At 35.4% G+C, this 16,162-nt stretch overlaps 1 protein-coding gene across 3 annotated transcripts in view; it reads left to right on the forward strand.

Moving 5' to 3' along the window:
• The window catches only part of LOC131078969 (DNA gyrase subunit B, chloroplastic/mitochondrial), a 208,969-nt gene that overhangs the window by 92,497 nt on the left and 100,310 nt on the right, over positions 1 to 16,162 (forward strand). For all 3 annotated transcript variants that reach the window (XM_058016827.1, XM_058016828.1, XM_058016829.1), the window contains 3 exons: positions 2,613 to 2,723; positions 6,588 to 6,658; positions 6,854 to 6,995. In XM_058016827.1, coding sequence (XP_057872810.1) covers positions 2,613 to 2,723; positions 6,588 to 6,658; positions 6,854 to 6,995 — 324 coding nt within the window. The remainder of the gene's footprint in view (positions 1 to 2,612; positions 2,724 to 6,587; positions 6,659 to 6,853; positions 6,996 to 16,162) is intronic.

The following is a 16,162-nucleotide window of genomic DNA, read 5'->3' on the forward strand; positions in this document are numbered from 1 at the left end:
CTGAACAAGCAGCATTCATTATACATGTAATTACACAGTAAATATTTCAGACAGATGAAAATCAGACATTTACAACAGCATACATAACCTTACAGAACAGTATTATTTTTAATATAAACATATTCTTAACATAACTAGTATTCATGATATTATCGATTGTGATATTAATCTGTTATGTAGATATTGAAGTGTATGATATGAATTATATTAAAAAGGGGAAAGTAATTCTCTTACAGTTAGTAGAAAGGCAGAGTTAGACTCCTATGTAATGGCTGGGCCCCACTTCTGAAGATAGTTTTCCTCTCCTCTTAAAATATTCTTTTCTTCCCGTATATCCTCTTTGACCCACGCATGCTTACCTTTATTGTAAAGGAAAAGGCACGCTCATTGGGGGAGACGTGACTTAGTTTTGAGTCATGTCCTCCTAATATTAAACAGTATCTCTTTACCCAATAAGAAATCGTGGCATTTATAATCAGTTCATTGGGTATTAATAATATTATTCTAGGTTACCGGGTTCGCCTCTGGGCCCCCCTGGTATGGGTCCGGGTTCAACCGGGTCCGTGGTATGGGTCCGGTTCGACCTAGGTTCGACCAGGGTTCGAAAAACCCAGAGTGGGTTCGACCAGTCGAACTCGGGGTCGAACCCAGTCAAACCCGAGCGGACCCAGTCGAACCTCGACGGCTGGGTGGCCCGTAAAGTCAAAAAACAATGCAAATTTAATTTTTTTTTCAATTCCGCCTTGTAAAAAGTGAAAGTTATAACCTTAAAAAGCAGAAAATTAGACGTCTTAAAAAAACAGAAAACTGATGCATGCCATGGAGTTCCGTGTGGGTTTGAAGGTTGTGATTTGGTGTTGGCAGCGGGGGCGCTGCCCCGGGACCCTGCGAAGGGCGCTGCCCCTCGACCCCGCAAGGGGCGCTGCCCCTAGACCCGCGCAAGGGGCGCTGCTCCTTGACCCCGTTGGGGGTGCTGCCCCCAGACCCCCGCAAGGGGCGCTGCCCCTTGACCCCGTTGGGGGCGTTGCCAGCAAAATCCAGGTCCTCAGTTTGAAAAATTAAACTTGGATGTTCTTAGTTTGAATCCATTTAATGATCAAACTTTAAATTGTTGAAAGTTGAAACAATGATACTTGAATATTTTATCATTTTGATATTAGACTTGATGTATATGATGCTGTTATGGTATGATCATGATGCTACGATTACAAGTTTATGTTGGTTTTGTTGTTTATATGATGCTATGTGACATGCTAATCTTAATTCATGCTTATAGGTTGCATATATATATAATTTACATGTTTTTGTACTAATGAACCCAAACGAACCCAAACCCCTTTTCAAAATTTTGCCGTACCGGCGTACCAGGTTCTTCGAACCCGAACCGGTGCCCGAACCCAAACCGGTAACTTAGATATTATTTAATCTATTAGTTATTAACACATTCTTCTTTATTATATATATTTAACAACACATAGTAAATATTCAATATTATTATTGAATTATGTTTTAATTTAATTTTTATTTTTTTGTTCTTTTGTATTTTAATTTTATTATTATTATTTATTATTATTAAATTATATTTCAAAGTGGGGACATTACATAATCTTCATTATCTCAAATACAAAAAGTCAATACTTATAGAAAGTAGATTCATAATGTAAGTTTGTGTTGGGGTGAGTATAGGCAGCAAGAGGGTCCTTTCCTTGCTGATATTTGAAGATTAACTAACTATTTAATATTTTATTAGTTGAAGGCTAGTTATGGATTTAATGATTGCTTTGAAGATATAGATATGAAAAAATGTGTTGGAAAGTTGTGCTATTGGGCTGATGTAGAAGTATGGAGACAATTTGAAGTAATATGTTACCATCCGTACATCTGCAACTGCTTTATTTTGTTATTGCTGCACTAGCTTTTACTGTGGTATATTTCTTGTGTTCTGTTATGTTGTATGCTTTAATTGCTGTTGAATAAAACATGCGGATCCAGTTTATGGTGTTACACTGTTCATATTTTAATATGTTTGCTTATGATATGATAAATTAACATTAATAGATTCACCCGCTTTTGTCAAGGTTGTCTTGTGTAAGAATATGTTGATGCAATTGTAGCTAGTGTATCTCAGAGTGAGCTTTGTTGTATTGGTAAGTATATTGAAATGAGGATGGATCATAGAAAAACTTATGCTCCAAGATGAGCACTCTCAGACCCCGAATTACGTTGCATGTCCAATGCAAATTTAGCCTTTTATGTGCATTAATATTAATAAGTTGCTTAAGGTATATGAAATTAGGTTCCTTGACTGCCTTTCATGTAGTTTCTGTGACTCTGAGTAAGATGATACATATGCTTGATTGATAAGATAGGTAAGAACTCATTATGAAAATATTCGTGTGATATTTTCTATAATGTGATTTGATTGATTTTAATTTTTTGTATGTTCTCTTTTGTTTCCATTTTTTAATCCCATCATGAAGGGGAGTTGGAGAATGTTGACTGCAACTATTTAATGGGTTGCTCTTTTATTTCATTTTTGCTTTGTTGTTTAGTTCACCGCTATCTATGACAGTTCATTTAATTTATCATTTGTATGTTATTATATGTTGCAGGTTAAGATAACCTTGAAGCAGGAGAATGATGATACAGAAAATACAGTCTATGATGAGTATTATTTTGCTGGGGGTTTATCTGAGTATGTCCAGTGGCTGAACCAGGACAAGGTAAACTATTGATTTCGTCAACTTATGTCCGTGCTTCAGTAGTTTATGTGCAGTCTTGTTTTAATCATGTTCAGCTTCTCACTAGTATAGTTAGTAATTTTTTTTTGCATAGAACATAAAATGTAATGCATGGTAACTCATGCTAGACATTTTGAATACTCTTATCATAGTTTTGGGAAACCAGAACTCTGTTTGAATTCTAAGTAATGTCATACGATAGATGGCTCATCTGATAGACTGTGATGAAGATGTTTTGTGTCACTATGAACCAAGCCAAAGCAAACGACTAGCTTTATGTTGATAAAAGATATCAATATAGGAGAATAGTATAAATAAAAAAGGTGCTTTTTAGTAAGAAAACTGGAGAGACAGAGACTGAAGTTTTGAGCCCCAAGTATTCTCTCTCAGTTGTATTTATACCCCTAACTTAATAGTAACAGAGGGATAGGAGGTTAACATATAACTTGGAATAAATAGGTTAATAGATAACATATAGCAGAAATTAAATAACTGTCATCAAAATGTACATAGTAACCAACTTCCATAGATTCATATAGATATCAACATCCATTCATCATTTATATTATTTCTGTACAATCCTCCTTTCTATTATATTGTCTTTCTTACATATCCTTATATCTTGCTTCTTTTATATTTTCTACATGCTTTGTTACATGTTATTCTATCTTATGCATATATGTGCATGATGGGATGTGTCCCTTATAATCTATAACTTATCTAGGGGATGTCTATTCAATCATGAGTTCTGCAATCTCCATGCAGTGGTTTGCAGTAGGATATTTGTCTCTGTTCTGTTACTGGTATATTCTCTGCTAACATCATTCCCCTTCAAAACTTTGTCTTGTCCTAAGACAGCTCTATCCTGCTGGAAGCTGATGGTATTGTTTTAAACATGCTCCATTCACGTAGCATTGTAAGTTTGTTCCATCAAGTGCGCAGAGTTGGACTGCTTCAGATTGTATTATGTCATTGATGTAATATGAACCGAGTCATCAGATTTTAAGTTTACTGGTTTTCTTGAATTTGTTGTAGAGTAACATCAAATCATCCTTGGTGATATTTGGAGAATCCATCACTAAAATAATACAATAGATTAACAAAATGATTTCGGTAAAGGGTGTTGGGAAGTGGTCATGAATACAAGGTTTATTAAGCTTCTTGAAATCAACACACATCCTTATCTCTCCTATTTTTCTTGTTTTGTACCACCATAGGGTTGATCCATTCAGCATCCTTTACTAGTTTGATGATGTTTGGCCGCAAGCATTTTATCCTATTCACTTTTTATTTATTTATTTTTTCATATTCAGATTGAGTGTATATGGTTGTCTCTTTTGTAATTTAGCCCCTTCTTTTAATTGAATTTTCATGACACTGACTTCTTCCTTGATAACCTTCATGTCTGTGAATCTTTTAGGAAATAGGTCTTCATACTCGGACAACAGTTCAATAATGTTTGCTACAACTCAGTCATCACAATAATCTCCTATTTTTGGCCATTGTTGGATTTCCTATAGATGCTATATTCTCCTCCATTATCTTTTATTGTTGATTATCCTTAGGATTATTTTGTAGCTGGATTTTTCTTTCTCCGATTTCTTATTATTGTAGGTTTATTTTCGTGACACTTATCTCATGCTAGTTTGGTTTCAAAGTATTCCTTACACATTATTTCTTCACTGTCTGCTACAATATGCTCTTGTAGACTCTTTTCTTCTTTTTGCTGTACTTCTTCAACTGAGACTCTTCTTGTTTTATATGGCATAGAAGATGGGTCCTGGTTTGGGGGTTGGGACTCTTTTTAGTTCCATTTCATATTTGGTGATGCTTTCTTATTTGTAAATGATATCTGATTAGTCAATGGGAACATTTTTTCCCTAAATTCAACGTAGCTTTCTTTTCTTCCTCATTTCTTTTCTTGTTAATTTCTTCACATTTTTATGACTAATTGCTCCAAAAATTCCTCAATGGAAAAAATCTTTTCGGAGTTTTTAGGAACTCCAAGATCTATCTAATTTGACTGCGCTGTTTGATAAAAAATTGGTTTGATAAGGACTTTGGTTGAGATGCAGTAGGGCTGGAGCCTCATTGCTTCCACAGCCACTTACCAATAACTTCTTGGATTATCCATATTCTTCTATGCTTCTTTTTAGGTCAATCAAAATTTCTCTTGCTTCTTTTAGGTGTGAAGTCATTTGTTCTAGAGTCTTTCATTCCTCTTTCTCAATTTCTTTTTACTTCTTTCAGCAACACCCACATTGGCGTGCCCAACAAAACCAACCTCAATGCACTCACTCTTTCTCTTTTCCACATTTTACAATTTCTTGTAGTGACTTTCTTCTCTCACAGCATCCTATCTTTGCCTTCTTTCCTCATTGTTTGGACTTGCCATGTTTATATTCTTTGTCAATTGAACCTGTTGTTTAATCCCTCTTGATTTCTTGTTGTCTCCTTTTTCCATGGTGTCTTTGATTTGGTGTTACATTACTCTTTTATTCCATCCCATGGTAGTTATTTTGTAACTTATTTTAATAGGTCAAATACTTTTAGGGATTCCTTTTAGAGTTCCCTCCCCCCTTTCCATTCTCCATCCGCTTGATGCCTCACCCCTTTTCAGAAGGCTAATACCAAGGAGATAGTGCGACAATTTATATGAAAAATTTCATCTCCTTTTCTAGTATTCTTGCCCGGATCAGAATATAAATTTTGTCCTTAATCTCCTCTATACTACTTAATCAAGGTTCTGACAATGGAACCAATGTTAGCAAGAAAAAAGGGGAGGCACATACTGAAGTTCTGAGCCCCAAGTATTTTTTGAGTTGTATTTATACCCCGTACTTAGTAGTGATAGAGGGACAGGAGGTTAACATATAATGCAGAACAGATAGGTTAACAGAATAATATATAAGCAGAAATTAAATAACCAACTTTCATAGATTCGTATAGATATCAACATCCATTCATCATATATATTATCTTTGTACAATATTCCTTTCTTTTATATTGTCTTTGTTACATATCCTTATATCTTGCCTCTTCCATATTTTCCACATTCTGTGTTTTATATATATATTGTACAGTTCTGCTTGATGGGATGTGTCCTTTACGATCTACAACGTATCTAGGAAGTGCCTTTTCATCCAAGTCCTCCATAATTTCCATACAGTCATTTTTGGTAGGATATTCACCTCTATTCTGTCACTGGCGTTACCCCTGCTAACAGTCGTATTGGTGTTTGTCACTTGCTCTTCAAAATTTAAGGAACATATGTGGATTCTAACTGGTTTGTGTAAAATCTCCAATAAGTATTTATGGTGAGAGAAGTTTCTTCATTACTTACATTAGTCACAAAGATGATTGCAAGTGGAAATTGTGGAATTAATTGAATTGTTTGGATGCAAATTGTTTCAATTCGAACATAAATCTTACATTTTGTGGTGGACACCCTTTTGTTGAAAATTGGGTTATGTTAGGATTGCAGTGCACATTAAAGGTGGGAAATATGGTTCATTCAATCTTTTCGTAGTATTTTAAAACATTTCTAGGGTTGTCAACTTTGATTTTGGTACTGGTATGATTAAAATGTTGAATATCACAGTCTTAGCTTTAAGATGGATATCTGAATTTATAGCTTCATTTTTATGTTTACAAAATAAAATATTTCTGATTTGTGTGCTATTTTTGTAACATAGCTGCTTCTGCATCCTGAAAATGTGTTTTAAACTTTTAAGAGAGCATTTGAACCCATTTTGCATTTGAGAGAAAATGCATTCGCTTGAGGTAAAAGTTGTCATAAACTTTGTATAATCATATCAGATTTTAATACATACAATCTTGTTGCAGAAACCAATTCATGAACCCATTCTTTTGAAGAGTGAGAAGGATGGAGTCAACGTCAATGTAGCACTTCAATGGTATGCAAGGCTTTTTTGTTTGGAATGATATGCAGGATTAACTTCCACCTGAAAATTTTCCTAAATATTGATGTTTGATTGATAAAATGATATCTTGTCGAGCCTCTACAAATAATTAAAACTAAATTTCGCTTGTGTTTGTTTTTATACAAAATTCTGGCATGCACTTATGCTCGTGTTTTTTTTTTGGATCAGGTGCTCTGATGCGTACTCTGATACCTTGCTGGGATATGCAAATAGCATCCGAACAATTGATGGAGGAACACACATAGATGGTCTGAAATTTTCATTGACAAGAACCCTTAATAGTCTTGGAAGGAAGTCTAAAATGATCAAGGTGATTTATTTTGCATTGACTATGTTTGTAAATCTATTTCTCTATAATGACCTGGAAAATTCTGTTGTTATGATTTGGAGCAATATAATGTGTTTGATAGATAAGGAATTAGATGTAGGTGAATATGGGAACTGAAGCATATGAATAATCTTGATGGCCCAGTTGTGGGTTGATCCAAACATGATTGCAAATAAATTCACAACAGAGCTGACACGCCTATATATTCATCTTTACTTTACCATGTAAATGTTCCATTCTTTTGTTTCAAGCGTGCATATTATATTAGCGTCATAAAGCAATAATGTCTGAGCTATTAGGAACCATAGTTTGAAAACTTGTTAGATCAAGGTTTTGACTTGGACATGGGATTAACAAGAACTGATGAAAAATAATCTACATAAATATACCCAAAAAACCTTAAATTAATGCATGAAACTCACAAAGAATGAATTTTGAGAACACTTAAGTCTATTTTGAATCTTTGATAATCAATTTGTATAATTCAAAGATTATATATGCCATAGTACTATGACTCTCAAACATGGTCAAAATTCAAAATTTGAATGTAAGACAGCCAACTAAAATGATGAATCTACTGCTTCCACTTCTGCAACTAGTATCAGTACTATCTGTTGATTTTATGATCAGACTGATAACAAAGAACATAAAACAATAAACACAATACGCATAACACAGTAGTACCCTGGGAAAACCTCCCTCTTGGAGGTGAAAAACCCAGCAACAATTATCTCAGTTTATATTAAATCAAACACAGTAGCACAATTACAACATTCCCATGCTAGGGCAGACTTATCTGAAATGCTATGACCTTGACAATCCTTCAAATGCAGATCGCTGTCACTGTAACTTCATTCGGCAGCACTGAAGGATGTTCGCTCAGCTTGGAATACAAGTTCGCCAGCCTTTAGACAGATTCAGGAACCCTCGGTTATTTGCTGATTGCAGAGATAGGAAATTCACTGATTTTATTGATGTTAGAATGATCACAAATCATCTTGTATATATATATGTATTAATGCCTCCAATAGATCATAGTCGGCCTTGTAGTTCTGGCGCCAAGAATAGGATCAGACCTTTAATTACAAGTTACATATAGGTCGACCCTAATTACAAGTTACATATAGGTGGGCCCTAATTACAAGTTACATAATTGCACAAGGGGTTCTCCCATTTAGGGTCAGACCTAAATGCTTTACAAGTTACACAAATTACATGATGCCGCCCATGATTACATAAATTACTTAAACTAGAATCCGATTCTAGCTACATTTTCAACACTATCTAGCCTCAAACTAGAAGGTAAATCGAAATCATCATGAAGAGTGAATTATTGCTTAGCATGTCTTCCGACAATGTCTCCATTGCTGCTGCTTCTCTCTTTAATTGAGTAAGATCTTCAGTGAATATTATATCTGCATCTTTGACAATCCAATCTGCAAATGGATAAATGTAATCCAAGTCAATAGCATCATGAGAAGTACTCTCCAGTTTTTAGATAAGAAGTCAAAGGTTGTAAATTTGTAATGGATTAAGACAAGACCATTGAAACACTCTTGGGTCAACCTGTTTCTGTTTTTGGTGTGAATACTCTTAAATAGGCCTCAATCATGTTCATACCTAGAAGCACTACAGGGTTGTGACAAATAAAATAGCCAACCCTTTCAAATTTGATGTTATAGCACCATAAATCTCCCACCACAAGTCTAGAAATGGAACATTCAAGTTTTTGGAAGTATTAAGTATAATTAAAATTAAAATTGCATTTATCAAATAGGTGTATGATTAAAACCTAAGAAGTAGTTTCTTACTTGTTTCTTTGTTTTCCCTCCTTAAAATGTTTGTTGATTCTTGTGGAGGATGATGAGTAGGTGCCCACAATCTTAAATGGGTTTTCTCCAGCTTGGGAATTGTTTGTTCAGGGTGTTGAGCTCCAAGAAGCTTCCCTCTTTTAAGAAGCTTTGGGATAATTTAATCTTGAGGGAGACAAGATTGGAGTTTTTTTGAGTAAGAGGGAAAGAGAGTCAAAACTTAGCTCTCATTGGGAAGATGAGGAAAGGTTTTGATAAACGATTCGAGAAAGATCAAAAGAGCAAGAAGGAAGAGTCAGATTATTTGGGCCAGGGGAGAAAAGACTCAAGTCACATGAAGCGTTTCAAATGCCACAAGATGGGCCATTATAAATCTCAGTGTCTTGAGAAGAAAGACAAGCAAGAACAGGAGTTTGCAAGGAGTTTAGAAGCTTTAGGTTAAGCAGATGAGTTAGCAACTAGACTAGAGATAACTTTCTTGATGGTGTTGTTCCTATCTACTAATGTTGTTTTTTGTGTAGGGTGGTACCTAGACAATGAAGCATCTAGACACATGACTTTTAATAAGAAAGATTTAAGTAAACTTCAGGAGTAGAAGGTTGGCATACAGGTTGAACTTGGTGAGGATGCTACTTATCCTATTATGGGTATAAGAATTGTGTCCGTTTGCATAGCTTTAGGTTATGTTATTGAGCTAGACTAGGTTACCGGGTTCGCCTCTGGGCCCCCCTGGTACGGGTTCGGGTTCGACCGGGTCCATGGTATGGGTCCGGTTCGACCAGGGTTAGAAAAACCCAGGGTCGAACCCAGTCGAACCCAGTCGAACCCAATCAAACCCGGGCGGCTGGGCGGCCCGTAAAGTCAAAAAACAATGCAAATTTAATTTTTTTTCAATTCCGCCTTGTAAAATGTGAAAGTTATAACCTAAAAAAGCAGAAAATTAGACGTCTTAAAAAAGCAGAAAATTGATGCACGCCATGGAGTTCCGTGTGGGACCCTGCGAGGGGCGCTGCCCCTCAACCCCGCAAGGGGCTTTGCCCCTTGACCCCGCTGGGGGCGCTGCCCCCAGATCCTCGCAAGGGGCGTTGCCCCAAACCCCCATTAGAGAATCCATTTAATGATCAAACTTTAAATTGTTGAAAGTTGAAACAATGATACTTGAATATTTTATCATTTTGATATTAAACTTGATGTATATGATGCTGTTATGGTACGATCATGATGCTATGATTACAAGTTTATGTTGGTTTTGTTGTTTATATGATGCTATGTGACATGGTAATCTTAATTCATGCTTATAGGTTGCATATATATATAATTTACATGTTTTTGTACTAACGAACCCAAACGAACCCAAACCCCTTTTCAAAATTTTGCCGTACTAGCGTACCGGGTTCTTCGAACCCGAACCGGTAACTTAGGAGCTAGACGATATCTTGTATATACCTAGTTTAACAACTAGCTTTCTTTCAGTTTCTTGTGTGATAGATCAATAATATATTGATGAGTTTGATAGTTAGCAAGTGATTATTAGAAAATGCAGCCTTGCACCTAGTTAAGTTTTGGCCAGAGGAGTTTGAGATGAAGGCTTTTACAATCTACTTGCTGATCTAGTCAAGCAGGTTTGGCAAGATGTCCAGATGGAAGAGCATCCTATCATTATGCAGACAATTTCAAAACATTTGGTTGAATCATTGATTGATTACATTTATGTGATTGATGTGAGTATTGAAGAGAGTCAGTGAAAATTGATTGCCAAAGGATTCTCGCAGAAAAAATAGTTTCTCTTGGTGGGACTCATGCTTCAGTTGCTGGAAGATTTTGTATGAAAGAGGGAGTTTATTTTGACCTATTGAGATTGAAGTTAGGATTTCTGTAAAACACAATTATTTGAACAGGAGGTGTTAGATTTTTCAGGGGTTGCTTAGATGTTTTTTTGTGTGGGTCAAAAACTAGAAGAAATCAGACCGTAATTTTAGGGATTTATTCTACCTGCTAGGTGTTGGAAAATCAGACACTACCTTTAGTGATATTTTTTGCTTGCTAGGTGCTAGCAAATTAGACTCCATTTTTAGTTTATTTGAGACATTATTATTAGACTATATTCTTGGGCTCTTGTGCACTACTTTCTTTATTCTAGGCAGACAACAGTCATGTTTTTTAGTTTTCTGTGTTGTTCTACAGCGAACATATATTTTTAGAGATTTGCTTGGGATAAAGGCATCTAAAAACAAAACAATTTTTTTAGTTTTTGATTGCACACGTTGGAGTCAATTTAAGACCATGGGTGTTTGCTACTTTGTAATTCAAAACTGCAGAGAAGTGTTGTTGCGATTTTCCAGAATAATAAATATTTTTTTCTAGATTGCAAACTTATTTTCATTTTCGCTTCCTTTTAGGTTTTTGCACTTTCATTTTTTTATGTATGCAGTTTAAGACACTCTAGCAGTGCATTTGATTGAAAGATTTGGCAATTTTAATCGAACCCTAGAGCGTGGAATCTGCTTATGATGTGCTGAATGTCATGTCCCCTCTTTAGCTCTGTCTAGCAGAGGCATGTGAGTCAGCTTATTATGGGGTCTTGTAGGCTGACAGTGATGGATAGAGACTCAGTGTGGTTACACAGTGTTTGGGACTTGGTGTTCTGGCAGTAGTTGAGCAGTTTGGAGCAGTTTCTTATTTTTAGGAGGCAGTTCCTACGTTTATGGAGGATATCCCTACTATTTAGGAGGTTATGACCATACCCAGGGTTGGGTCTCCTTGAGATTATTCCTTCGGTTCAGTTTCAGAGGATTTGTGTTTGTTTCCTAGTTTCTAGGAGCATCCCTAGATTTTAGGGATGAGATTGCCAGTGGATCCTTGATTTTCGACTTCAGTCACAGACAGATGGCAGGTTGACTTTTTGGTTTGGGGTGTCATTTGAGCATTTTGCAGCTATTTGGGTTATATTTTTAATATTTCCTAAGTTAGCATTTATTATTTAAATAAGGCTATGTTTATAGCCATTTTGGAGTAATAAGGGGTTTTTGGCCTCATCTGGATGCGTATCCCTTGGTGTAATAGCTCGTTGGAAAGGTTTTGGACTTTTCTAAATATTTCTCTCGACTCAGATCCTTTCGGTGAACGGATTTCTTTATATTTGAAAAAGGGTCGTTTTCTATGCACTTGGCAACTTAAAATGAGAAATATAACATTTTAACCCTAAATGCCACATTGAGTCACTTTTAGGGTTCGAGCTAAGTGGGAAGGTGTTATAAAGAAGTTGAGACCTAATTCTTGGGTATCTTCTACACATTTTACATCTTGGATTTGAGATTTTGGCTCTGGAAGAGCTTTTCATCATCTGGGACGCCAACCCCAAATGCCTTGCCTGTTTGGGACGTAGCCCCCAATACAATGGTTTGGATTTGCTTGCAGTTATTAGCATCTTGGAGATTGTACGACACACTTTCTGGAGGTTTCAGTGATTCTGATAGAGTTTAGCGTGGGGTTTGGGGGTTTCTATCCAGTTGGGTGTACTTGGCAGCCGTACGGCTGTACCTGGCAGCCACTTTCCTTCCCACGTGCAGCACTTGGAGGGCTGGAATCTCGCCGCAGCTTCATTCCTGGCTATATTACTCTTTCAGCATCCAAGTTTGGTTCATTCCTGATTGTAATCTTCCTGAAATTATTGGAAATCTTCATCTGGTCAAATATTTGATTTTATATTCAGAAATCTGCCTTGAATCGAATTTGTTTTGGCTGTATATGAACTTTATTTTCAGAACTTTGTTCATGTACTTGTACTTCATTTATTACTTGTTGAAAAATCATCAAAACACAAAAGGAATCCAACCCTTCTTCAACTTCCGTCTATTTCTGAAAGAAAATATTAATAAACGGGAAAAATCAGTTTAAAATAATAAAATTACAGCAGATTAGCAAAAGAGATCCATCAGGGATCTTTCACTGAATTATAACATTTGCCTTCTGTATTTACATCTGCCAAAAAAAAAAAAGAGAAACTGTTTTTATTGCACTCAGGTTTTTTTTTTTCTGCAGCTGAGCTTTTTGAGAAACTCATTGTGTCACATGAAAATTTGCAAGTTTCTTGGCTAGACTTAGTTTGCAAGTCTTTTGGTGAGTTACTTATCGAGCAAAAATACTTGCGAGCTGTTGCGAGTCTGGTTAGAACTAATTGAGTTTTTGGACACTATTAGCAATTGTGGAGAGTTCATCTCATTTTGTATGCACAAAGTTATACCATATCAACTATGTCACTTACATCCTGTATCTAGATAATGGTAAATTTTAAATACATCAATTTTGGTGGCTACATGATAATTAAATCTTCTTTAAAATCTCACTCAGTTGCAAATAGTCTTCTCTTGTCACTGAGTCATGCTTTCTTCTTAGGAGGACTGATATAATGTACTATAGTTTTTAGTAATCTAATTCTAAAATTCTTTACCATCTCATACTGACAAAATATTTTCTCTCGGTTGCAAATAGTCTTCTCTTGTCACCAAGTCATGCTTTCTTCTTAGGATTGATAGAATGCACTATACATACGAGTAATCTAATTCTAAAATTTTTTGCCATCTCATATTGACAAAATATGAATTTTCCCTCCATGAACATCTTACAAGCTTCAGTTGACTGCTCATATTTCTTGTGTGAAGGCTTTACCTTGAAATGTTGGTGGATAACAGGCCAATAAAGAAACAATTTCTATATTAACCATTCTTTCCAAATAAATTGGCATTATTATACCCATAGTTTGCAATTTGCGTACTTGGACTCAACAGACCAAATGTCTTTTGACACAACAAAAGAAAGAAACTTAAAAATAATTCAATTTTGTAATTTTTTTTATAAATTTGACATAAAATACAATTACAAAATATATTAAATTTTGCGATTTGAGACCATTTTTGATCTTCTTCCCCCTCTAGCATGCAAAGCCTCAAAGCTTTTTTGTTTGAATAAAAAACCTTCCCTACTTCCTTTCATGGCCTATAATTGCTTGTAATGTCCTAATATGACTGTACAACAACTCCAAAAAGGATTTTCCCACCTAGGAATTGTTGTTCATCATGTAGGCATAGATTCACAGGATTTTCCAAATGATAGAAAAAGGAAAAGTGTGTACAATGTTTTTAGTGAAGCAGATAAGTTTGAGAGGCATTTTTAGCTATGTTATCGCAAGTTTCCGAGACGGGGGGACTGGGGGATGGGGAAACGGGTTTCTGGGACAGATTTTTTTTTCCCAAAGTAGGGGATGATAGTGGGGACAGTTATATAAAAAATAGGGAAAATTTAAAATATATAGGGAAATTTTAAATATTCGTATAAAAACATGGATAAAGCATGCTTACATACATTATAAAACCTTAACATATAACGTTTGTGTTAAATAATTTAAATTGAGAGTTTGCATGAGTGGAAGTCAAACAGATAATTAAAATTCAATCATTAATTTTATGGGACAGCCAGAGTACGAGTTTCTGAATTTCCGGGACATCACCGTTTCCGGGATGGGTCAAATTATGTCGGAAACGCATCCCCGGGTAACACTGATTTTTAGCGTTTTTGGAAGGCTTTTTCTCTGCATGTACACCATATCTAACACTATCATAAATGAAAAGGCACCTATAGATCAAAAGATGAACATTACCCCATGTTTTTGGAGTACATCCGCACAATCTTGTAGCATGTTTTCTGACCCGATTTCAGGCAAACAATGCTTGATAGATATGGGTACCCTCTACTATGTAATGGTCATGGGTATTTCACATTTATTATATGATTTGGTGTCCGTCTCTGAGGGTATTATTGATCCATATGTTCTCATTTGAATGGATGGAAAAATAGAGAGACATAATTGATTCAGAAGCAACAAAAGGAGAATATCGTATGAAGCCCTAAGGTATTGCTCTTTTAGTTTTTCTATATTCCATGTTTGTAATAGACTCTCTATAACCTTGAAGAAAGTGTGTAACTAGGAGTATTGTGTGTATTTCCTTGATGGGTTTCTGATTAGTTGGTGAATCGGAAGGCCATACAATCATTTCAAAGCTTATGTAATGGGAGTATTGTGTGTATTTCCTGGATGGGTTTCTGATTAGTTGGTCAATCGGAAGGCCATACAACCATTTCAAAGCTTATGTAATATATCTTCTCAAGGATAAATAAATGAATATGGAAGTTTATTCTTGGAACATTGAGTAGATTCATAAAGTTTTGCAATTTATGTTATTTTTTTATTTGCATTTGTAGATTCTAGTTTGCATATGCATTTGATGAGATTATATCTTTAAATATATCTTGATTAAGGTATTTCATTTAGTTTCAGATGTTTTGTGTTTTGTATGAACCCCATACTCTATGCCCACTTGGATCTAGGCATTGATCTATATTTTGCTCCTCAAACCATTGCTTCAATTCATTTTGAAACACTTTAAGCATTATAATCATTTTTAGTTGTGTTGTTCTTTTTGGCTTCCATGTGCGTAAGTGTATAACAACAATAGTGGATTGTTATACGTTAGAATATTGTCACTGATGTCAAAATGTATGGGCAAGATCGTTCTCATTGATGTCGAAGGTGTATGAGAAATATTGGTTGTCATTGATGTTAATGTTAATGCATGGTAGCTACGGTAAGATAAATGATTGAATGAGAGATAAATGAAGTCTCTCATTCAATCATTTATCCTATCAATTAAACCATTAAGAAAACTTCAAGCTATTTTATTTGATAATCATTCCTCATTTATATCAATATCGATAATCATATTATAGCATGGCACATTGGTGATCAACGATAGTTATCAGGTTAACCATCTATCTCGATCTATATCGGATGTGTTCCCAACAAATAAAATAATGATTATCGAGTTGCTGTCGGGTGGCAAAGTATGCACCGTTTAATGTATATAACCTTTAGTTAGTGGTCGGTGTCGGTTAACATAGACACCGATTCACATTGGTTAATATGCCACGCCAACACCATCGTGAATACCGATTGGCATATACACTATGTTACGTGAACCCCGATTAATATCGGGCTGGTAAATAATTAAACACCGGTTGATAAGATATATCAAAGGGTGTGATCAAGTAGTGTCTTGATCGGTCATGTCCATAAGACATGACCGGTCAAGGCACTGCTTGATCCTCCCCTCTTGCATATATATATCATTTGATATTTGTGAAGAGGATATTGAAATCGATAAATACTCCTCTTACCTGCCAAACAAAGAAGATAGTCAGAATTATAATAGAGATAGATAATACATAGATATAAAGAATAAAATTAGAATACATCTATTGAATTGTAAATTGAACAACATTTAC

This window comes from Cryptomeria japonica, chromosome 8 (assembly GCF_030272615.1).
Source record: "Cryptomeria japonica chromosome 8, Sugi_1.0, whole genome shotgun sequence".
In the NCBI taxonomy this organism is placed as follows: domain Eukaryota; kingdom Viridiplantae; phylum Streptophyta; class Pinopsida; order Cupressales; family Cupressaceae; genus Cryptomeria; species Cryptomeria japonica.